This window comes from Streptopelia decaocto (assembly GCF_964273445.1).
Source record: "Streptopelia decaocto genome assembly, chromosome: 18".
NCBI lineage: Eukaryota > Metazoa > Chordata > Aves > Columbiformes > Columbidae > Streptopelia > Streptopelia decaocto.
In genome coordinates, this window is record NC_138673.1 from 11,176,795 (window position 1) to 11,199,849 (window position 23,055).

The 23,055-nt window shown below is 43.4% G+C and overlaps 1 protein-coding gene across 11 annotated transcripts in view; it reads left to right on the plus strand.

Moving 5' to 3' along the window:
* The window catches only part of PITPNM3 (PITPNM family member 3), a 49,226-nt gene that overhangs the window by 12,917 nt on the left and 13,254 nt on the right, over positions 1-23,055 (plus strand). For 6 of the 11 annotated variants that reach the window (XM_082068751.1, XM_082068742.1, XM_082068748.1 and 3 more), the window contains 11 exons: positions 2,044-2,077; positions 2,534-2,641; positions 7,282-7,329; positions 9,744-9,820; positions 10,804-11,039; positions 15,931-16,120; positions 18,002-18,121; positions 20,467-20,648; positions 21,277-21,446; positions 21,959-22,129; positions 22,392-22,586. In XM_082068751.1, coding sequence (XP_081924877.1) covers positions 2,044-2,077; positions 2,534-2,641; positions 7,282-7,329; positions 9,744-9,820; positions 10,804-11,039; positions 15,931-16,120; positions 18,002-18,121; positions 20,467-20,648; positions 21,277-21,446; positions 21,959-22,129; positions 22,392-22,586 — 1,531 coding nt within the window. The remainder of the gene's footprint in view (positions 1-2,043; positions 2,078-2,533; positions 2,642-7,281; positions 7,330-9,743; positions 9,821-10,803; positions 11,040-15,930; positions 16,121-18,001; positions 18,122-20,466; positions 20,649-21,276; positions 21,447-21,958; positions 22,130-22,391; positions 22,587-23,055) is intronic. The other 5 variants (XM_082068746.1, XM_082068750.1, XM_082068745.1 and 2 more) reach the window with 3 other exon arrangements.

The window sequence follows — 23,055 nt, forward strand, 5'->3', positions numbered from 1 at the left end:
GTCTTAATGTAAAGATGTGTATCTTGCCTCAGTTTTTAGTGGGTGTCATTCCCCGTGCCTCAAGTTCAAACGTCCATGGGAAGCACTTCTGTGTATTATTTTCCATGTGACACATTAATTGCTTATGATACGTGGTTTACCATTCATTTGGAAGAGCCCCAAGTGCCTGATGATGACAGTGCTACTCGTGCATCTGTGGCGCTGGAGTGGCTCTTTGTGTCTGGTGTTTGTAGTATATTATATCCATGGAGTCCACTCATGGTCTTTTGTCACCTCCTCTGCTTACAAGACTTTACAAGAGACAAATATAGGTATGAGAGTTTCCAGATATTTCTGTGCAAACTGTATGCAACAGTCTTCTAAACCTCCCTGCTCATAAATATTTTGAAGCTGCTGCCTGAAGCAGATAGATAGATGGTGTCTATTCCTGATGACAGATACTTTCTCCCAAACAGTCAGCTATAACAAAGTGTTTAAATGTCAGGAAAATAAATATACACAAAAGCATAGATACTAGCAAAAGAGGCAGAAGACGTTTCTGTGCTCAGAAGCTCTCTGGGTGATGATGGAGCTTGTATGTTTGGCAGAGGAAAGCATGTGTGGGCTGCGGTAATTGGCATTATCAGTGGGTTAAACATAGCACCAGAGAAACTGCAGGAGTTTGTCTGTGCTGGGGTGAGGAGAGACTGTAGCTTTCACCTCCTAGAAATGAAGTAGCTTGATATCCTGACTCTATCTACAGCATTACAGTTTCCTGTAATGTTTCTTACCTGTATTTCTCACCCATTCTCTGTTATTTATACAGAGCACTTTGTCCACGTTTGGTACTCTTGCAGCTGAAAGGACCTTCTGCACAGTGCAGCTGGAGTTCAGTACCATGTTTCTGTATGGGAGAATTTGGAAGCTATCCCAGGCTTTGCATCTGCCCACATGTAATTTGCACTTCAGAGACAGCCTGAAGTAAGAGGCAGAGGGCACAGCAGCGGGCACAGTTAAAACAGTACTTCAGTGAGCTGCTTTTGTGTTCTGAAAAACAGCTGGGGTCAAATGAATTTCTGGCTGACAGCCTTGTAAACGGAGAGTCGAGCACCTGTGTTTGAGGTGGAGCAGCTGTACGTTTCATCGCTGTTGATTATCTGCCCTGGCTAGCTACTTCATTTAGTGAAATCCATGGAGAGAGGGAGAAGTAACATTCTACTGTTTCTTTTTGCCCAACTTTGCTTTGTTTCTTGCTTTCCATGTGGCATGCAGAAAGTTCTCCGTTCTTTAGACTTCCAGGGTATTCTGCTGCCAGCAGCTCAGCAGCAGAGGGGTGGGGATAAGCAAACGCGTGAAGAGAGGAGGGGGAAATCTTTTGCTTAGATGCATATAGTTGCATTCTTTGTGGACTAACTGCATTTCAGAAACACTGTGGTAAACGGGCACAAAAACTCAAGCCCAAATTTATGTATTCAGTAAGGGTAATTGGGGAAACAACTCACTTTGAATTTTGTTATGACTTTCAATCTCAAGCAAGCATCATCAATAAAAGGGGAAAAAACTATTACAGATAAAAGGTATTCTCTCTCCTTACCAGACTGCCCACAAAAATGTCAAGGCTCCACTTTACTTTTTCTAGCACAAAATAGATTAGCACCTCTCTGTAGTCAGTTATTGAAGAGGCCCAGAGGAGTGGCGGCAGCGGGCAGGACGTGCTGCGCCCGCCCGCCCGAGTGGCGCAGGGGCTGGGCGCCGCAGGGGCTGGGCGCCGCACGCGGGCTGCCCGGGGGGCGCAGGGGCTGGGCGCCGCAGGGGCTGGGCGCCGCACGCGGGCTGCCCGGGCGCCGCAGGGGCTGGGTGCTGCAGGGGCTGGGCGCCGCACGCGGGCTGCCCGGGGGGCGCAGGGGCTGGGTGCTGCAGGGGCTGGGCGCCGCACGCGGGCTGCCTGCGGGGCAGGCCAGTGTTCCCAGTGCAGACCTAGGCACACTCCGGGGGTTCCAGTTGCACAGTCAGGCTTGACCTTCATAACCAATCTACATTTTCAAATACCCTTTCACTTCACAGCATTGGAGTCTGTTCTTGTTATTTGCCTCCTTTGGTAAGTTAAAGCACCAGATGCAGTTTATCCTTACAAAAGTTACTTTGTCCTACATCTTCTTTATGAGAAGACAAAAGGATACAAATACTCCTGTTTTCCTTAGAAGGGCTCAATTTATTCTGTACTTGTTCCTCCTTACTTCCCACTTGCCTTGAACTCGGATTCATTTATGCCTTAAACTGGTCTGTGTGTCCATTCTTCCCTCTGCTTTGCAAAAATGCAGGCAGTCCTCTCTTCTCCATGCTTTTCCTGCAGTTCGAAGCATGTGGGGATGCTGTAGGGCGTATCAGTAAGCCAGCAGTTTTCCTCGAGAGTCCTGCATATGCTAACCTGTTTGTATGCCCATTAGGGACCACGATGAGTGTTTATTTCTCTCTCAATTACTAGTTCTCACTCTGTCTTTTTTTCTCTTGTCCGTCACTGCAATTTATTATGTTCTCCTTTTTCCTCCTACAGAAGAGATGGTGGAAGGAAAAAGTGCCATTCTCATAGGGATGAGCCAGTGGAACTCAAACGACCTTGTTGAACAGATAGAAACAATTGGGAAGCTGGAAGAAAATCAAGGTAATGTTTAGCTTGCCTTGCGTATTAATTTAAAGTTAACAAGAAAATCTGGCTACTGAAGCAATTAGTTGTCAGATATTATGTAAATACTCGGTAGAAATATCATTTACAGTATCTCACAGTTAAAAGGTTTACACAGCCATGTAAGCAGTATTTTAGGGCTGTCAGGTGAACTGCAATGATCTCTTTCAGGAGAAAACTTCTGCTCTGGCAGGCCAGGTAGTACAAGGTTATTGACTTCAGTGGGAAGTTGGTGTTGGACTCACTCCACAACTGTGAGATAGACTACGAGACCGCAAGGTATACAAGAGACTTGTTGGTCATTGTCACAGGGTTATTTTGCTCCTTAAAGTCAACAAATCATTATATGTACTTTTTGAGGGCATGCGCACTTTTAGGAGTATTTGGGGCCAGTTTTAGGTAAATGTTTAGGTAACTATGTGCCTCTGAAATGAGTGGGAAATGGGCATTCATACACCAGTAAGAATATGGGACCTAGGACAAAAGCCTAAGCAGTCTTCCTTTAATTGTTACTTTGGCTCTTAAATTACCTAGTCGTTTGGAAATTAAAGTTACCTCATTGACTTTAGGGAGAGAGAAGGACCTAACTTCCTTATCTATCAGTGGTATAGGGCTCATGCAGAATGGTGCTTGTTAATTAATCTAGCTTTTTAAAGAACTTGATGAATTTGCCCATTTTTAGAGCCTTTTCAGGAGGCTTTTCTTTATGGATTTGCTGCATGTTGTCAGTCTCGAAGATAGCTGTGAACAGGTCTATTCTAGTATGCAGGTATATGAAAGTAATATTTGAGTCACGAACTTCTTGATTACCTACCATAAGAACGATTTATTTTTATAGTATTTAGTTGACCGGTAGACACAATACACAGAGTGTATTTACAATTGTTAAACAGATCGTTAGAGAAGAAAAAAGTTCTTTGTTCTGCATTTGCTTTTAACAATGATATCAAGGCCTCACGTTGCTTGGTAACTTCATTTGGAGTCAGAGATTCAATGGCAATTTTTAGGAGAACCTATATGTTTTGTAAATATGCCACTTTCTCCGCTACAAAGCAGTGAGAAAAATTAATACAGTATTGCATCAAATATGAGTTAGTCTTCTAAGTAACTTGCCAAGAACCAGCTGTCCTTCCATTCTTGCAGATATTTCTCTGTTTCTTCCAGGGCTGGCAAAGATTCAGAATGCTTGTTTTCATTTGAACTCCCGTGACGTGAGGACGGTTTTCTTTGGCGCTGCTTTGTGTGTGTGTGTGTGTGTGTGTGTGTGTGTTTTGTTCTGTGTTTTTTTCCTGTAGTGTCATTTGTGTTGTGCGCTAAGGAAAGAGCTGTAAGAGACTGTTTTTAAGGGTTTCTACTGTTAAGAAACAAGGATAATAGAAAGATTATTGAGAGCAGAGCACTGGTCCTTTTTCATGGTTTAATAAATTGGTTAATAAAGCACATAATTATGGGCTCTTTCGACAAATGAAGATGTATGAGAATATGCAGTATGCTCTAGGCAGAGCTGGAGACCCACTGCATTCTACGTAAGTAACGCTGCAGTTCCAATGCGAGACAGACAAGGTTCTCAGAAAACTTTGTAAATGGCAAGTACATAATTTAATTTAGCCATTGATTCTCAGTAAGTACAGCTGAGAGCACTTGACCAGCACAACCTTTCTCATCAGAGGCAGAAATAAGTTTGGTGGAAAACTGGCAGCAGCTTTTAAATTTATTAAGTTTTCATTAGAGAAAATAACAGAAACAGCAATCAAGCCGAATTAAAAACTTGTAGAGCCGCATAAATTACGTTGATGCGGATGCCTTCCCAGTTGTGGTTCTCCAGCATCTATGCAATGGTCCAAACGCTCGATGTCAAAAGCAGCAGCTCCGTACACCCTCGTGCCCCGCGCTCGGTGCGGTGGTCTGAGCCCGCACGGCGCTCCCGTCGCCTCGGGAGCCCGCCTGGCCTCTTTGTCCACGGGAGCTTCTGTGAAACGAGCTGCTCTCCTCCTTCCCCAGGCACTTGTGATCTCCTGCTCCTTGTGTGTCCTCCTAGAGCCCTGTGGTTAGTTAAAGGGTGTTTGTGCACAGCCGGCTGTTGTGTTTGCGCTGCTACTGAATTTATTGCAGTAGCATCTGCCACTGCCTAATAACGGGAAGAATGGCAAACAGAAAATTTGGCTTAGTGAACAGTGGAAGGGAAGGCTGGAAACTAGAATAGTCAACAGCTTTCTAGAACACATCAGATGGCTCGTGTAAAGAAGAGTTTCCTTCTAGCAGCAGGTTTTGAGAGATGTAGTGAATTTGATTTCTGCAAATCATCATGGCAGCAGTTTATACTGGGGCGGGTTACTCTTGTTCTGCAACTACCGTCATTTAATTTCGTGATGTTGTATGTTCCAGAATACAGCTCAGCAAATACACACATAAGGGAGGAAGTTTAAGCTGAGGGCTAAAGTATTTTTTAGCCGAGAGCGGGGTCCTGCTGCAGGGAGCGTCGCTTTCTCTTCCCTTTCTCAAGCCGTACCGAGGTCTGGCCCACGAGCTGAAATCAGCGCGCGCTCTCGCCCGGCGCCGCTGCGCCTGCGGCTCCCGGTGCCGCGGTCCCGCCATCTGGAGGCGCATCGGCTCCTTTCCCAAATTTGACATAATTGTGCTCACACCAGTGATGACTTTTATATGCCACTTGGCATCTGAAAACAAGCCTTTCCTTTCTGGTGTTTTTGTTTTGCCTTCATGTTTTCATGTAATTTTTTCTCCTGCCCTCTTCTTGGTATTCTCTTGTAACAATGACAAATGTGGAGAGACACAGTAACGCATACCAAAAGACCTGAATCTAGATGTTACAAACTTACATTCAGAGTTGAAATTTGATAGTAAAGCTTTAAAAAGAAGTAATTCTCTGTTTTTTGAAACCTACCAAATAAAAATGAATTTCAATTCTGTAGTGAAATTGACTTCACTTTCCATCAGAAGTTCTTCTTTCGAGATGGAGAATTTCTGTCGCGAGCCATTGAAAGCTGTCATGGGAAGGAGTTTCCATGAAACCTGTTTTCCGGCCGTGGTGGGGTTGGTAGAATCGTGTACATAAGCACTTCGGAAGGCTGGGCTGTGCTCTCGCCTCCTCAGAGCTTCGCGGGTTCTTTCCAGGGCAGTGCCTGGCGGCAGCTTTGCCTCCGCAGTTACTTTTCCTGTGAGCTGTTGCAGGTAATGCTTCTTCCATAACAGCCGAAAGCAGATAATGGTTGTGACCCAGGCGCTTTGGCAGGACAACAGTCTGTGAATGTCTGTGGTGAGGAACTGAAAATGAAAGAGATTGTATGTGGAGTGTGGAAAGTGGTTCATTCAAATAATTTTCATTCCTCAAAGGTCAGGTACCAAGGTGGGCTGTTTGCTTGCAGTTTCAGCACAAAGAATGGGGAAGAGTAGATTTCTATGCTGTAGATTGAAGAGGCTGTCGTTTTTAACTTTCTTTTTACTCCCTTTAAAAGCCAAGTGGTCAGTTGTGAGTAGCTGGGGCATCTGAAGAAGAAGAGAACTGTGGCGGAGCTCTTATTCTGTACTGCCGCATCCATCAGAGGAGGAAAATTATTGCTCACTATGTGTAAACCCTAATGGGGTTTAGTGTAACAGCATTTTGAATTCCCGAGGTGAGGAACAGTGCGTACAGGTTCTGTAGTGCTCTTGAGGCACCGAGTAGAAGCTTTCACTAAACTAAAAAATCAGGGGGCAGGCCGCTGCAACATGGGCACTGTTCTATTCACATAGCGTGGAGTGCCACCACCTGTTCCTTGCCATTCCACCAGTCTGGTTTTTATTTCCAAATACACAGAATATAACATTGCCTCTGTTGTTTATTCAGACTGTGTCTCAGCAGAAAAGTAACATCTCTATTGCTTGTTTGAATATGTTCAAGTAGTAGGTAGGCTCCAGGAAAAAGAGTGAGTTTTGCCTGGGCCTCCAAAGAAGGAATCTGTAATAGAGAAGGGATTGAGAAACCTGTGTTTCCCTCCCGGCTCTGATAGCAGCTGTAGGCTGGTACCACTGGGCTTTCATTTCTCTAGCAGCAGAATGATGGCAAAGGTGCTTACCCTCCATGGCAGAAACGGCCTGAGTGCTGTAGGAGACCTTTATCTATATGCACAAAGTAAGTGAAAGGCCCCTCTATTCCTGTATCCTAATGTGTCTGTATTTTAGGTTTTTCTGTTTACATCTGAGGAAATCCCTTTGTACTTGCAACTTTCCTTGGACAAGTGGACTGGAATGGAAGGACAGAGACATGATTAAAAGCACTGCTAATTAAATATTTGGACTAAGCATCTATTTTGTGTAGCTAGACAAGCTATGCTAATTCTTAGTTATCTAGAGATTCAGTGGCTAATGCTACAGGCAATCAAATAAGCTATTGCTTATGATGCCTTTCTTGAAATGAAGAGTAAAATCTGGCTTCTAGACTAACCAGTTTGATGAATAGATTAGAGCAGTTGTCCAGTGTGCCGTGTGCTGAGCTATTCCCACTGAAGCAAATCAAAATATTTACTGCAATACCATAAAAAAAAGCAAAGAAATTGATATTCATGTAAAGCAACCCTGTTTCACACTGCGTGTTTTGGTTTCTGTGTTTTTTCCTTTTGCAGGTGAAGAGTCTGCATTTTGCTCATCTGGCTTTCTACAGGAAAAACAACGTGAGCTGAAGTTCTTCTCATTTTCCTTTGTACCAAGGCCATACAACAACTAAAGAGAATAGAATAGAAATGTTAACCAGCACAGGTCTGGTGTTATGTTGGGAAGGGAGATGGGTGTGGATGGACTAGGATTAGGATTCATCTGAGTTTTGTTTTAAATGTATTTATTTTAAATGTGGACTATGAAAATGTATCAAGCAAGTGCCTGTAACATTATTTAAGGCATTAGTGCCGTATAGCATTGGCTGGAGTGGCAGAGATGTAGCCTTGGAGGGTGGAGCTGCTGGGACACACAATAGCTCACACAGAGCAGTGCAATGTGGCTCAGTTTGGAGCATAGAAGCCTTCGGTGCTTCGTGCTCCAGAGTTCCTTCTTCCATCTGCGATTAAAGAGGTGCAAGAGGTGTTGTTGTTAAAGTTTCCGAGTGCTGTAGGAATGAAAAGTAGTGCCATGCCTGGCATTGGTAGGGTTCCCTTGCCGCTGCTGCGCCGCTTTGAGGAGTGTATTCCCCTGGCATTGTGCTGTTGATCTTCCTCTGTTTCTTTTTGCATTGCTTGTGAAAGAGAGCAAGTTGGCTTACAGAATGAGAGGTGTTTTCTGTCATCACCGTTCTCTCGGGACCGTTGTTGGTTGCGCTCGTGGAGTGCAGAGAGATGCCTGTGGCTGTTTCTGCAGCCGTGTTCAGGAGCACACGCTGCCGCTCTGTGCCAGCCCTTCCCCTGTGGAACTTGTGCTTGGCCCGGTCTGAGATCCGGAGCCCTTGGAGCTGGGTCCTCGGCTGAGCCCTGCGTGTCGCTTCTGTTCCAGTGCTCTGCGGGGATCGTGTACGGGATCTGGTCACACGTGCGTGTGAGATTGATTCAGGAAGAACCAGCGTGGAAGTTAACACAGGCTCTCTGCTGTGTTCCGACGTCCAGAACAGGGTTGGGCTCCGTGATACGTGCTGTTGTTTTCTTCTGAACAGTGCAGTTTGTGAAACTGCATCTGCAGTGTCTTACAGTATTCTTTATCATTTGTTAATAGAAAGCATATGTTACAGCGTTGTGTGAACATATTTCTCATGATGGACTTGTCATTATAAATGGCTAGTAACAGCACAGCAGATGGCAAAAACCAGCATAATTTCTCATGGGAGCGCAATAATGGAAATAGCCATTTTCTTTGGGAATTGTCACCACCTTGTGCTTTGTACCTAAAGCAAGTTCTCTTGTTTTTATTCTGAATTCCACCCTAATTAACAGCACACACGTAGTCTGGGGAAGTGTTTTGTCTGCTGCGATGCACTGTATACGTAACTGAAGAGGTTTGGGAGCAGGTGTTGAGGAGTCCCGAGTTTCCTGTTTCGGTAATCCCTTGAACATAAATACTGTGGTTCACTATAAGGTGGTGCCCCATGGCCCGGAATAATCCTTTTTCGTGACACGAAGATAATGTTTCTGTGATGCTGGTTCCGTTGTGAGCTGAAGTGTTAAAAACCTGTCAGGTTTTCAAAGACGACCTCCAGAAAAAATAAGTGTTCTGGACAGGCTCTTGGAAACAACTCTAAGTAGAAGCAGCTTTAAATTGCAGAGACTTCAGAAAGCAGTTGCATTTGGTGGAAGTTCAGGGTTTATGGGTGTGTGGTGTTACTGTTGGGTTTGTTTTCTGGTGTTTTGGTTTTGTTGTTTTGTTTTATACAAGTATTAAATGACTAAACCTTTAGATCCTTGTCTCCTGGGAAAGCAAGAGTAATTACCTTGCTTTTAAATACAGAGAAACGTAGCCACGGAGGTTAAATAAATTTCTAGTGGCTCTAAGGAATGATCGTGGTAGAGTCTGCTGTAGAATTAGCACTCAACCCTAGTGCAGAAGAGTAGGGAGTGTTCAGAAAGTGCTTAGGACTAAATTCAGTACTTTTAGGTGGAAATTGCAGCCTGGTCGATTGGGGTCTGGCAGACTGCCTGTAAACATCCATCAGATGGAGTGGAGCCACAAGCAGGGTGTGGACTCAGAATGCCAAGAAAACAGTAAATGGAGTAATCTATAGTGTTATGTGATGGGTTTCTTTTCTTCTGACATGTTGGAAGAAACAGAGGAAGATATGTTCAAATCAAGAGAGCTGTCAGTGAACTACTTTGATACTTTCATTTGGTACAGTCCGTTCTCGTTAACTCCTAAAGCTTGTGCGTGTCGTGGGGGGAGGAGGGCCTGCCAGTTTTTCTCAGAACTGCTGACCCTGGTGAGTCAAGTTGGATTTTCAGGCTGCGACGCTTGAGTGAGCTGAAGTTTTAAAATACAGCCCTTGTCTGTCCACGGGATTTCCTGTGAACAGATCATTCTGTCTTGAAACTAGAAATGTGCCTTACCTGCACAGGTGTCTGTAAAAGATGGGCCAGCCGAATATTTATGTGGTCTATGTCTCTTTTCCTTTCAGGTGAATTATATAGAGCCTCTTTAAGAAAACAAAGGTTCCCGGCACAAAGCAGTGTTGAAATACAGGAGGACAATGAGGTGAGATTGTTTCCCAAAACAAGCTGTGCTGATTTCCAAGGCATGTGGAAATACTGTCATGTCATCACAAGCTTTTTAGACATTGCATCATTAACTTAGGTGGAAGTACGACCTAGTTACAAATACAATACATGTTACTGTTATTTTTATTTTGTGTTCATATTTGGTTAGGAACTGGAAGTCTCCGGAAGCCATGTGATCCAAAGTGAAGCAGAATTCCTAATCTCTAATGTATTAGTGAGTTCTTACCGGAGTGCATGTAACTCTCCGGGCGTAAAGAAGAAAAAAAAGTGGAGTTGAGACATTCAGAATGTTTTTCCAGTCTCAAGTTCATAACATCTTGTTCATTCTGTGGAGCACACTGATTATTGTCTGTGTATGCATGTGTTCACATATTCATAAATGTATTTGTGAGGTTTATGGATATCAGCAATGATACTTTTTTTTTACATTTTCAGTAAATGTGTGGGTAAGTTAGCCCCGTTTTTCATGTTGATAAAACGTTGCCAGTCTCAAAAGGTGGGGAGAGCTGCATCATCTGCTGTTACAGGGTGTTTGTTTGGCAGAAAACATTTGTCTTTTTAGAACCTGTGATGCTTTGAGTTAGAAGCTTTTCAGTAAATGCAGCGACCTTGTTCGCACTACCTAGACAGACGTTCGCTTGGGCTGTCTGTGGATGCTGGAATTCTTCCCCAGTCTCAATATATTTTAAATAGCTTTTGATGTACATGGACCGGTTTATGATCTTTGTTGATATGAAACCTACATCTGTGCTGCAAGGGTTTTCTGGTTTAGACAGAATTGGATTAACTGTGACACGGCGTGCGCGCACACACCACCAGGGAAGGCAGATACCACAAGAACATCCCAGCGGAGGTGGGAGGAAAAAATCACTGCTATCTGCTTGTGAACACTGACAGCGGGTGTAACAATGCTGCCCGTAAGAATACCTCCTCCCTTCTTATTCCCTGTTTTTCTCACAGGAAGGAGTTCAACACCAGAACTGCAAAACTCATGTGCTAATTTTGATCCTGCATGGGGGGAACATCTTGGACACTGGAGGCGGGGACCACAGCAGCAAGCTGGCAGACATCAACACCTTCAGTTCTGTGTTTGAGAAGGTGACCCAAGCCCATTTCCCTGCTGCTTTGGGCCACATCTTAATCAGACTTGTTCCCTGCCCAGCAATCTGTTCAGCAGCTTTCTCTCTTGTTTCCAAGTAAGTTGATTTGCATATTCTAATGTTTGACTTTGCAGTGTGGTTTCAAATGGCTCTCTGTGACCTGTCTTTTTCATAATGAAATGTTGTGAATCCTTCTTAATCTTTTGCTTACTGCAAGGCTCCACATTGTTGTAATGATAATCGATTATATTCTGTCAGTTCTGGTAGTGCAGTTCTGATCGTGTGGCTCTGGTACTAGCCCAAGCAGCATTCTACAGGGTAGCTGAGGAGATACAGAATACTCAGTAAGGGAAAGGATTAACATCTTAAAATATTTTTGATGTTATTTGTCCCTGTGGCTCTAGTGAAATTCATTTAGAAATAACAAATAGAAATTTCCATTGGATAGATCCGCTTCAGTAGCTACTCTTTCTCACCCACGTTTTAGTCTTGAAATTCACTCATTAAATGAGAGAACCTTTTCAGGTAACATTTTTTTCCTTAGTGATATTTTCCTTGACATAAATATTTTAATGACATGATAGATAAAGGAGAAAGAAACACACCCTCTTGGGTCTGCTTCAACTCTTCTGCAGGTCTGAACCAGGAATATCTAGTGAATTCTGTACTAATGGGGAGAAGAGAATCAGGTTTGCTTGATTTCTTCTTTTCTAAGCAAGGAGAAACTCCTGTCAGCTTTGTCTGGGGCTTCCCCTAAGTGATGGTCGCTTTTATACTTTTTGTTGCAATATAGTGCCCAAGGTTACATTTGAACCTCACCTTGAGCAGAAAACCCTGCAGAAGAGTTGAGGTTGAAGAGGTCTACAACCATATTTTGGACCGTAACGTGCAGGAAAGGTGACGTCCGCTTTCCAGATCGCAGAGTTAGAGAGGAGACATGGGGAATACATGAATGTTCTGAAGTACTAGCTGGACTTAAAGCTGTGGCAGGCATATAGGAAGAAGAGTTAGCAGAACTCAAAGGAAGGAAGGAAGGAAGGTGTGTCTGACTGTTCACAGCAAGGGGAAAGGACACTGAAACAACCAGGAAAACAGGTGTGTGTGTATGTCCAAGTCACTGCCCCGTAAAGCAAGAGGACTGTTGTTAGAAGAGGAGGTGAAGCATCAAAGAGTGTTTGGGAGGTCATCCTTGCTCATCGAGGCCGTTGATTGACACAGGGCTCGGTAGTGTCTTTTGGGTATCCCGTAATTGAGTGCCTGCAGGTTTCAGCTGTCTGCAAGAAGAGCTGGTAGAGTGAAAGGACGAGTGTGTGATTGCAGCCCAAGTGAGTGGAGCTCCCACTTTCTTTCTCTGTTTTTTGATTTACTCTTGTTGCAGCACATAGTATTCAACCAGGCTGAAAACAGCAGAGCTGGATGTTTGCACGTCCTGTAGAATCATTGCCAGCACTGACGTAAGATTGGTATTGCTTTGGTGTGTTCTTGCGTGGAGCTGCTTGTGATGTACCCGTTTGGGGCTGACAAAAGGAGAGATGATTCTGTGCTCTCGCGTTTCTGCAGCTTCATGCCAGCAGCTTTCACAGCCAGAACTCCAGGATGCAGCTGTGGAGCATAAACTTGTGTTAAACATTTCATGTAGCAAACTGTGGGGGAGGAAGTGTGTGTTCTTAATTACTGTAACGTTTCATCGAGGGTGAGCCAGATGACTGACTAAGCAGCAGCACAAGATTTCTTGTTTGGTTGGAACGTATCCTCCATTTTCTGAATGCGCAGGCGTAGCGCATGCCAAGTGAGCGCACCCCCTCTGCACCTTGGCACAGGTGCTGAGCCTGCCCAGGTTCGGGGGATTCCCCTGGGGTTTCGTCTGAATGCACCTGTGTGCTGCTCCTCCCTGCTTACAGAGTGGCTCAAAGGAAAGGGATCTTTCAAGGCAAAATCGCTCCATCTAGTAAATGTTTGATTGTTTAATCCGGTCTGTTCCCATCTATTCCTATGACACTCAGTTGCCCGTATTTCTCATATAAATCAGAAAGACACTGTTATGCAGCCTGTGTACATTTATAATATAAGAATGATCTTCTGTGACACTTAGCTCTGTTTCTGCTGCTAGGGATAGATAAGGGTTAAAACTAAGGCACATTCTTGTTCCAGCTAGATGACTCTAAGAGAACCATCTCTTCCTTTTTCAGGGAGAAAAAATACGCCAGAGTGGATCAACTGTTATGCTTTTTATAGCATATGATTTGATGAACATACACCGATTCACACTTAGACTAGAGCTCCTGAATTACAGTATTAGCCACACTGGAGAAGAGTAATTGCAGATCTGGGGGGAAGGTCGGGGGAGGAGACAGAAGGAAAAAAAGGCCAAACCAAAAGTTAAATTTAGGAGGCAAACACTTAAGTAGGAAAACAAACAGGTGAACAATGAAATGAGATTGAAGTGTTTTGTTGGATGAGTTTTGGAGTGCTCAGCCCCTTACATACCTCTTGCACAGAGGTTGGTCCTGCAGTGTAGGCTCTTAGTGTTGCGTTTTCCTAATTGATTTTTTTTAAATACTTTTATAATTCAGTTAGAAAGTATATGGAGAAGTCCAGTCATTATGATTTGAGTATTTTCCTTTACTTGTTTTTCTTTTATCCTGAAACCGGAGGAAGTAAATGCATATTCTGGCATTCAGAGACAGAAATAGCAAGTCCCTAGGACTGTCAGCATGGAGTGCAGATAGCCAAATCATAAACCTCAAAAAACTGCTGTGTTATCCAGATAAGTGTTCACATACGGATTATTTCCCCCTCTGCTTTCTCCTCTCACCTCTGCCATGGTCAAGGACTGCTGATCTGAGGAAGTTTTGAGGAGGGACTGGTATTTTGTCTTGATCTGCATCTAGCCAGATGCTTTCTGCATTCAGAATAGACTTTTGTTCACTTGTGCCTCCTTTCCTCCTCACCAGTTCCCCGCCAAGGTCAGAGGCCCCTCAGCCCCATCTCCCGGAGCGGTCCCAGCGGTCCCAGCTGGCGGGTGCCGCCCGTCCCCTCTCCCGGAGCCGGGTGCTTGCCGCGGGTCGTGCCGCCTCGTCTTTGCTGCCTTTGGTCAGGGAGGTGTTTGGTTCTAGCACTGGAGACTCAATTATCTGTCACTTAGTGATTCCAGCTGCTTCCTTGTGATTTCCCTCTCCAGCCGTTGGGAAAGTGTGGAATTTCCAAGAGTGTGCGTTAGGACCTCCTGCGGTGTCTTGCCAATGCATCAAGATAACAAGGCTTGTGTTCCTCTTGGCTCCAGTGCTGATGTTTTACCTGTTTGTCTCAGCTTCAGCACTAACACTCAGCATGTCCCCTCTGAGAAACAACCACATCTCTTCCATGCACTTTTTCAGTGGTCTGGATCTTTCTTCCCTATGCCTAAGTCTATGATAATAACAGAGGTCTCTGTGGCTGCAACCTTTACAATAAAATAAATGGAAATTAAGAAACCTAAGGCCTCATTTCTGAGCCAGTCAGCAGTGATTAATGGTCTAGACAAAAATTGCTCAGTTTCAGTTTGATCTATACTCCTTTAGTCACAAAAAAAAAAAAAAGAATTGCCAGCTATTTATTCAGCCACTGACTCTGGTTTTTGTAGTTCTCTTGTGAATATTGTTTGCATTTTACTTCTATTATGGAAACATACACAAGGTATTTTTTGTCCATTTCAAACATTCACTTAACTTTTTTTTCCTTCTGTGTTCCTCCCTTTCCGAGGTGTTATCTACCAATTGTTATAGTAAATGAGGCTTTTTAATGTAGGTTTTTAAGGTTCATTTTTCATTTTTAGAGGTAGTATTAGTAACTGTATGTCTGCTGTGCATTTGGATGATCTAATCAGCTGGCAAAATGAAGCTGTGTTAGTTACTGAATTGACACAGCTTGGCAGAGCAGCCGAGCTCCAGGACAGGGAAGCTGTTACACCACTTTGGATGGAAAACACACCATCATTGGAGGGCTTCAACGAGAGGCAAGCGTGGAGATGTCCAGTGGGGCTCAGGGCTTAACACAGAGCAGCTTCCATACCTGAGCATGGCAAGTCTTCTGTTCTTCTTCCATTACCCTCCTAATAGACTCAAGCATGCAGGTTTTAGAAAAGACAGAGATTCATTCTGTTTCAGGCAGCTTGCTTTTTAATATTGGGATAGCCCACCAACTTCCTGAAGAACATGAATACAAAACAGTGTTGAAGTTGCCCGCTTGCAGTTTTGGATGAACTTTGGATGAGCTGAATTATCCAAAGTACTTCTGACTTTGAGCTCCAAGGGACAGTCAGTTAACCGCAGGAGAACCGCACACACGAGCGTGCCCGCGGCCTGGGCTCCCTGTGAACTGTGTCCCACTCGTCAGTAAAAATCAGTCAGGACACGAGTGACAGATTTGCTGAGAAACGTACAAGGTGCACATCCAAGCAAAAATAAGGTTGACATCCTATCAAATTTAAGCTTGTGTTTTCAGTCTAGTCACCTCCTTTTGGTGAAATGTTAGTAGGGAGACATTTAAGTATGATTTCAGAATGTGTACAGCATTGTTCAATCTTGTTGAAAGGATGGGACACTGGGAAAAATGTTTATGTACGCGTGTGTCACACTTGTGTTCTAGGAAACAATATTCCATTATGATGGTTGGATCCCATTATTTGATGTAGTAAGTTGTTACGTGGGGAAAAAAAAAGCGCCAAAATGGAATAATCTCTCTGTTGTTCTAGATTGTCTACTTGTATGTGGAAAAATTGCACCAAGTATGTTTAACTACAGAAGTGCCTTCTAGCATGATCCCATTCGCATAAAGCAGTAACTCCTTCATTTTTTTAAGCAGTTGAATTCTGTGAGAAAATGATCCTTCCTGTATTCTGTCATTGTGAACTGCAATAGCCCAACCCGTTTCTGTTAGTAACTGTTCATTCTCTGATGCTGTGTGCTGCCTCTTGCATTTTTCCTGATGATAGCCTGTCCTTCTCTAGCCTCAATCCCTACAGCTACGATGAGAGCTGTCTCAGCAGCAGTGAAGACCACATCCCCCTGGCTGCCTTGCCCTTGCTGGCTGTTTCATCCCCTCAGTACCAGGAGGCAGTTGCCATGGTGATCAGTAGAGCCAATCAAGTTTACAATGAATTTCTCAAATCTACAGATGGGGCTGGTTTTAATGGACAGGTAGGACTATTTTCTCTTACATCAAAGTAAAATTTATTTGGAGCAAGGCTGTTTCTTCTTAAGCCATTGTGTTCAGGGTATTGAGTTGTGGAACAATGCTGTGAATACGATGAATGAGTGTTAGCGTGGCATTACCTACGCAAAATGCCTTCGCAGTGCCCACCATGAGAAAGACACTTCTGAACCCTGTGCGGTATCTAACCTGGACCTACTCAGGTGGTAGCAGATACCGTGCCTTCTCCCACAAGCATTTTGACCCCCAAGCTCTTACTTACTGTGAATTCTGCTGATGTATAAGAGCCTTAGTTGTGTGGTGTGGTAAGCCGCGAACAAGCATGCCAGCCCAGGACAGATGATAACGTGTGTTACTGAGTTCTCACACACCTGCTATAGCTGATAAAAAGCTGGGGTCTTTCTCACTAAGAGCAAAAGGAATCCAACATTTAACTATTGCTGTTTTCTCTTGCATCCATCACAGTAGTTATAAAACAATTGACGGTAAAGAAACTTAAAGGACAAATACTCGGTGGCCAGCAGCGCTGCGGCCTTCCCGTGTCACCTGGGGGAGGTCGGGTGATTTTTCTGGTGTGACTCACCTGCAGATTTCTTCTGGCTGACATGTCACAGTTACTGTTCCTGCTTCTCCATCCTTAGGCTACAAACCCCGCTACTTTCCTGCTTCACCTAGAATAAATATGGTACTTCTGCCCTGTGTGAGTTACTGAAATTGTTCTGTGATGAGGCCCTCTATGTAGCTGGAAATGTGCACTTCCTTAAAGTACAGTGACCTCCAGGCTTCAGAAGAAGGAAAAAGACATTTAATGTAGAATATAGGGTTACCTTCATGTATTTTTATATTTTATTTTATTTTAAAAAATGTTTTTATCCCAAGACGTGCTATTTTAAGAGAGTGTGGTATGTGGGGATGCACTGAGAGGTTTGAGGTTTTTCCCTATCTGCATCTTGAAGCACTTGCTTGTCCTTACACACTTTACAATGAAGAAATCATGCACAACATCCTGTTACCCAAAACTTGTAGTTTAGTGTTGTAGGTAAGCTGAATTAAGGCTAGAAGCAAGTTAAGTTTTCCAAGGAGAGGTAGTGTGTTCTGTTAAACTAATTGGAGTTGGGAACAAAGGACTGGATGTTTGCTTCAGTTTGAGAACTGGAGAGAAATGGTTGCTACAGCCTGTGGAACCGTGGGGGTTGTTACCCAAGGGAAAGGCAGCGCAGCCGTTACCCGTCCTGGGGCACAGGGCAGGAGGAGTGGAGAGGGGTTCCGTGGAACTGACCGGGGGGTGGATTCCAGCGTGATCACTCCAACTATTGAATTATCAATTTTAGTACTGTATGTATCTTAATTCACAGATCTACACTTTGAATGTAGTTTGTGTGTTTACATTAAATGTGAAGCAAGAATGAATCGCTCTGCTTAATACCTCATGTAAAAGTTCTGTTCCCTTGTCCTGCCAGGGGAGTCCCAGTCTGTGTTTGATCTGGCTTGGTGCTCTTCCCTGTATGACTCTGAAGGAAATGTTAAGTGGCTTAAAGTCTTTGTGAGACCAGTTGTCTGGTGATCTGAGCGTTTCGAGCTGGAATCTGGCTGCAAGCAGCTGGAAGAATTTTAATCCATTTGGCAGAACTCCCAGCTGGTCAAAATAGTCCCTGAGACAAGTATTCTTGGCATTGGGCATATGTCTGGAGATAAAAGGAAGTGGGAGAAAGTGGCTCCACATTTTCAGCTGCAATAGGACCTAAGGTGTGAAAACCAGAAACACAGGTGTAAAGTGAGACAGCAACTCCTCTGCAGTGCTGTGGTGCTTTTTTAAAGAACAAAACCCACGCTACATCTCCCCCCAAAAATTCTTTCTGTTTCCTCAGGTGTATCTCATTGGCGACTGCATTGGAGGAATTTTGGGCTTTGATGCCATCTGCTATAATTCTAATACGGCTGGTGAGAGTCGGAACAGTAGCAGGAGAGGAAGCATCAGCAGCATCCAGGTGAAGAGAAAAACTCCACACAGCTGAAACCCTATAGATTAATTTCCTGGAGGAAATCGTCTCCATATAAACCACAGAAAATTTAAGTATTTGGTAAATTGCCACGATATCATGGGATTTTGCTCATGTATCAAAAAATTGCTGTCTGAAATGAAGTTTGCAGCTTCAGTTTTACGATATATAGCAATCACTAGGGAAGGCTTTATCTGTAAAACTTTAAAGCAGGATTACTGAGTGCCCTTTATTTTATCCCTGTCTGTCGTGCAAACGTGTCCTCTCTCAGTCTCTGGTAGACTCCTGTTTTTGCCAAAATCTTTTCTCTTTATAATTTATTTGTTCACATAGGGTCTGGAATTCCTTATGCTACTGCCTGGAGGTCGTCTAGCATTAAAATGTGTTCGTTAATAAGTTTTAGTGGCTGGTGAAAGAATGCCTCCTGCCTGATGAGGAGCGCAAGTCACCCGAGGATCTGTGAATGTGACTGTTTGAGTGCTATGTTTGCAGAGGAGAGAGGATTAATTCTAATTGTGATCCAGGAAAGATTTTATGAAAGTAAAAGCACAATTTTTTAAAGTAATGCTGGCATGTAAGCTTCATTATTGTGTTCAACACTTAAAGAAAATGGAAGTTCAACTAATCTTAATTACTTCAGACTCAGATGGATATGGAGAGGAGGTGTGATGTGTTAGAGCTAACACTGAATGAGGTGCCCACGCTCCGTTCTTTGATGGTTTTGTGACCCTGGCCACATTGTTTCATCTCTTGACTCTTGCCTAACTCCTGAAAAGGGGGCTCAGTGATACCAGCCTGCTTGGTTCAGCTGGGAGTTGTGTGACGGGAGTACTCCGAGCCCCCCCTGAGTGGTTCAAGGAGGAACTGCTCACCACTCGTGACACGGCTCTGTATTCTCAGCAGCCGGCTTTTGGCGTACCAGCGTCGAGGACAGTGCATTGCAAGCAAAGTAAATGGAGAAATGGTCCTTCTGCATCCCAGTCCTGCTCTGGGGTTGATTGTGCCAGGGCTGATGACGAATCTGAGAGTGGGGATCAGGCTTTGGGCAGTATAGGTTCTTTTGACTTCAGTGCTCTTATAGTTCCAACTTTCCTGTATTCCTCTCTTTCCTGAAACCACAGAGCTTCCCTTTTCATTCCTGTTTGCATTTTTTCCCTTTTCTCCTCCTATTTTCATCTCTACTACTCATTGTGTTCAGTATTCTTTTCCTTCCTTGTCTTTCTGTCCATTGTTCTCAGCTTGCTCCTGTGAAGCACATACAGGAGGACTATATATTTTTTAAGAAACCTTTTTGTTTGTTTGTTGTTGTTTTGTTTGCTTTGTTTTACGTCCACCCACGGTGTCTCCAGTAGAAATGGATCTCACTGGAAGAGTTTGAGATGCAGAAATGTAGAATTTGTTACTTTACCATTTCACAAATGTCAGGGGCATTTGTGAAATGAAACTAGTTGGAAATAAGGATGAGACTGAGGTACTCTCAACCATTGCATTTTATATTCTATTTATAAACTGTGAAAATAGAGTAAATTGGGTTTATATAGTTCCCTTCTCTTTATTTCAAAGTAGTCTATAATAAGCCAGATTGGTGATGCAGTGACTGTTACATTCTCTGAATAGTTCACAGATTTAGGAGATTTACAGACAATTGGATTACACGGTTGTTAGAAAGAACCAGATCTTGTGTGCCTCATGCACCCACATCTCGTGCATGAACGGGGGCGTTTCAGGCTAATGGCTTTTGTTTTGAGAAGCAGCATTTGTATTGGCTACTGAAATGGGTGCAGGAATAAAAGTCTGAGGATAATAGGAATATGTCAGGGAGGATGTTGGTGCAAGCTGCAGACCTGCTGGGGGAAACGAACAATAAATAAATATATTTCCTATTTTAAGGGGTACCTTAAAGACATGGTACCACCGGTCTCCTCTTGAATCCCGCAGAAGTTCACATTCTTAAAAAAATCAGGTCCCACATCCATGGAACATGATGAGCAAGACCATTAATGTTGTAATGGGCATTTTGTGCACGCAGGTAAGACCCTTTCTGATTAGCTTATGATATTTATGGATCTCTAAGGATGAGGAAGTCATGAGGGATAAAGCTGTTGTGTGACACTTCCCTCTCTTACTATTCCTGATTCTCCTTCCAGCTTTTAGGCTGTACATCTTAGAGGGAAATTTAGTTTTCATCTCTTTCCTTATCTTGCAGAGAAAAAGCCTAACCCATTCCACCCTTTCTTGGATAAAGTGAAGCCAAACGCATACCATTTCCTATAAGCTCTGTCGTATTTCGGTCACTGTCCAAATCTTCCTTTTGCTCTGTTCATTCTCTGAAGGATAATCCCCTCCTAGCAGAGGACCCCGGTCTGGGTGGCAGCAAACGCCTGAGCAAGAGCAACACTGACATCTTGGGAATCACGGCGGATGAGAAGCCAAGGCAGCCGTTGTCTAGGAAACAGAGTGACTCATCCACCTATGACTGTGATACTATAGCCCAGCATCATGCTTTCCTGTCTAGGTAACTCGTGTTTGATGACTGACTAAAAGAAATAGACTTGCCATTGAATGGAGCCTATCAGCACATTACCTTATTGATGTATATGGCATATAAAGTAAATGAAAGTGTTAAAATCACTTAAAAGATTAAAAGATGTGTATAAACATCATTAATTTTAACCTGTAATAAGTAGTTGAAAAGCAGTGAAGTTCTAGTTCATAGCTCGGGGAACAGATTAGAACAACGCTTTTTGTGTACCTATGTAACATGCTTTGTCTGTAACTTTTTAATATTGTTGTTCTTATACAACTTGAGTAGATCAGAATTTGTAGCAGAAGTTTCAGAATAAACTTAGATACCTCTGTACTACTAAAAGGGAGGTGAGTTAAACTTCAGTCTCACTTACCAGTGGGTATTCTGTAGAATAATTGTAGAGAACTCTTACATATTGGAGGCAGTAAATTTCCTGAATAGCTGCACGGAAAATAATAAGTGGCTACTATACTGCAATATCTGTCTGCAGTCGAAGGTATATTGCTTGGATCTGGATACAGATGCTAGAGCTTTCTAAGAAGTCTGCTTTGGTAACTTTTTTTTTCTCTGGATGCCCTCTTCGTTACTGTTGAATCAGTGCATTTTCTTTCATCAGCATCCACTCAAGTGTGTTGAAAGATGGTGCAGAATTTCCTCCTGTGAATTCCAGTCTCTCAGAAGTAAACCTGGGCCGATTTGAATTTGAGGTGTCTGATTTCTTCCTCTTTGGATCGCCGCTTGGTTTGGTGCTGGCCATGAGGAGTACTGTTCTGCCTGGCCTGGATGGTAAGCTCTTTCCGGGGTTAGAGTACAGGCTGCTTGATTACCTTAATGACCAGCCTCATTTCTATACATTAACTTCCATAAGGTGACTTCAGAAACGGCAGTGCTTTCTGTCATCTACCTGCTCCTGTTGTCACCTAGGTTTAAGTCATCTGGATGTAACAGGCCCATCAAACCACTTTGCTCATAAATATTTGAAGTGCTGAACATGATAACTGTGATGTTCAATAATACAGTCACAAGATTTTTAAACTTCTTTTTCCATCCTGTCTATTTCTCTGGCTGGCCTTCGTGTCTGCTACGTGCCTGCATCTCAGCTTATGATGTGTCTGTAAACTAACTTACAGTGAAGTGGTTTTTATGTATGAAATAGCAAACAACTTGGTTAAGTTTCTTGTGGCCAGGTGTGTGCTAGTCTGGAGTTTGCAGAAGACCATATTAACCCTGTTTCTGTGTAGACTATTTGAAAGTTATGAAAGAGCAATCCTGAACTCTCCGTCTCATTCTCATTCAAGTGTGCCAGGTCCGCCCAGCCTGCAGCCAAGTGTACAGTTTCTTTCACTCCGCTGACCCCTCTGCCTGCAGACTTGAACCATTGCTGGAGAGGAGGTTCCATCTCCTGCCTCCATTCAGCGTCCCGCGGTACCAGAGATACCCGCTGGGGGACGGCAGATCTCACCACCTCGGTACGGTGCCTGTTTTCATTGCTCTCCTCACCTGTTGTTCTTCTAAGCATTCTCTCATTACACAGCTCCAGAGGTTTTGAAATACCAGTGTGCTAAGATGTTAAAAACAATCTGGCATAGAATGGCACAGACGTATTTAGGAAGTGTGGAACCAAAGAAGATTACAAAGGAAAAACTGTTCTTGTGTATGAGCTTTGTGAAACACGTTATTCGTCCCACTGTGGCTTTTTAAATTTGGTTTGTTTGTTTCTGTAACTTGCAGGTGATGCTATCCACAACCACAGTGCTCTGTTCCTTGAGAACAGCTCTTCGAACATACCTTTCTCTCAGGAGAGTCCTGGGTCTCCAAATGCATCTGATCAACCACAAGGAAAAGCAAGAAAGTTGAGCTTGGCCAGCACGAACAGTGAAAACTCAGGGTCAGCAGAAAGCTTGCCATCAGCATACCTCACCAGCAGTGAGTGAAGTCACGCGCCGTCTGCCCTCCGCATCCTTTCTGTGCAAAAGTTTATTATGAGAAGGAAAATTACCTGCTTGGAAATTTGGGGAGAATGAGAACAGCCTAAGTTTCTGCTATTTTAAATAACACAATTTAGCTTCCTCTTCTGTTAGTAATTAAGTAGATAAAGTAATACAAGTGAAGTCACAGTTTTATTTTAAGTTGTGACTCATACTCATTAAGGGTTTCATACTAACAGGGGTTTAGAAACATGTTCCAGCATTAAGAAATATAGATAAGATTTGTTGCCCATCATTAAAAGTGCTTTAAGTTACTATAGTGTCCTGTTATGGACTGCAGTCATGCATCAATATTCTGTTCACTATTTGAGAAGCATTTGCAATTCTTACTCTATAACATGATCACAAAAGTAGCAGTCTTTCATGGTATGTTTCCTATGGATCAGAAAGCAATGGGAATCGTGGTG